The 834-nt window shown below is 40.8% G+C and overlaps 1 protein-coding gene across 1 annotated transcript in view; it reads left to right on the top strand.

The window, feature by feature from the left end:
• Window positions 1–497: 497 nt before the first annotated feature.
• Window positions 498–834, top strand: part of LOC111652347 (membrane-associated phosphatidylinositol transfer protein 2-like) — a gene marked incomplete at both ends in the record, with an annotated part of 4,407 nt that continues 4,070 nt past the window's right edge. Inside the window, one exon of the mRNA XM_023402594.1 lies at window positions 498–619. Coding sequence (XP_023258362.1) covers window positions 498–619 — 122 coding nt within the window. The remainder of the gene's footprint in view (window positions 620–834) is intronic.

Genomic DNA, 834 nt, shown 5'->3' with positions numbered 1-834 from the left:
AACATGAGAGAGATGAACATAAAAACAAAACTGAAACGTTTAAAACTGAAAGAATCTTTCTTTATTTCTAAACCTTCAAACACAGACCTCAGATCAGATCAGACCACGAATCTTCTGCCTCGTCTTCATCTATCTAACGTCGCCGTCGTTAGGACACTGACAGGTTCAAACATGGCTGACAGTGGAGGAGTGGGCTGCACAGTACATGATTTATTACATTTTCAAAATAAAATAAGATTAATTCCACTGACTAAAAGCTGTGCTTCAAAGTAAGAGTACTTCATAGAAATGTAGTGGAGTCAAAAGTCAGAAGTCCGCCCCCCCCCACAAAAAGAAAAATACTCAAGTTAAATACAGATACTTGAAAACTATACTCAAGTATAGTACTCAAGTAAACGTACTTAGTTACTGTCCACTGGCAATACTACAGTGTAGGGAGGAGCTTCTCTTCTCTGCATTTCAGCTTCTAACTAACGGTTTCTGTCGTCGGCTCTCAGGTACACCTGTCCCTTTGTAGAGAAGTTCTCCATAGACATCGAGACGTACTATAAACCAGATACTGGAAACCAAGGGGATGTCTTCAACCTGTCGTCTGCTGAGAAGAGGCAGAGGACCGTGGGTAAGCAGATCATCGTGCACGCAAAAACACACGCTATCGAAGACTGGGAAATATACGAAGGAGGCTGAGGGGAAATTTATTCAGTTTAAGAGAATACAAAGACTTTATTTTACTCCTTCTAAGCTCCACATGACGCGTTTACTGACCAATAATTTATGCTGGAAATGTCAGACAGAAATGGGAACATTGTTTTGGGTGGGGCTCAATATATCAAC

Source organism: Seriola lalandi, unplaced genomic scaffold (assembly GCF_002814215.2).
Source record: "Seriola lalandi dorsalis isolate HSWRI2012SDOR001 ecotype SW California unplaced genomic scaffold, Sedor1 jcf7180002053945, whole genome shotgun sequence".
NCBI lineage: Eukaryota > Metazoa > Chordata > Actinopteri > Carangiformes > Carangidae > Seriola > Seriola lalandi.
The sequence above is the reverse complement of the archived record's forward strand: the minus strand, read 5'-3'. Positions and strand labels throughout refer to the sequence as shown.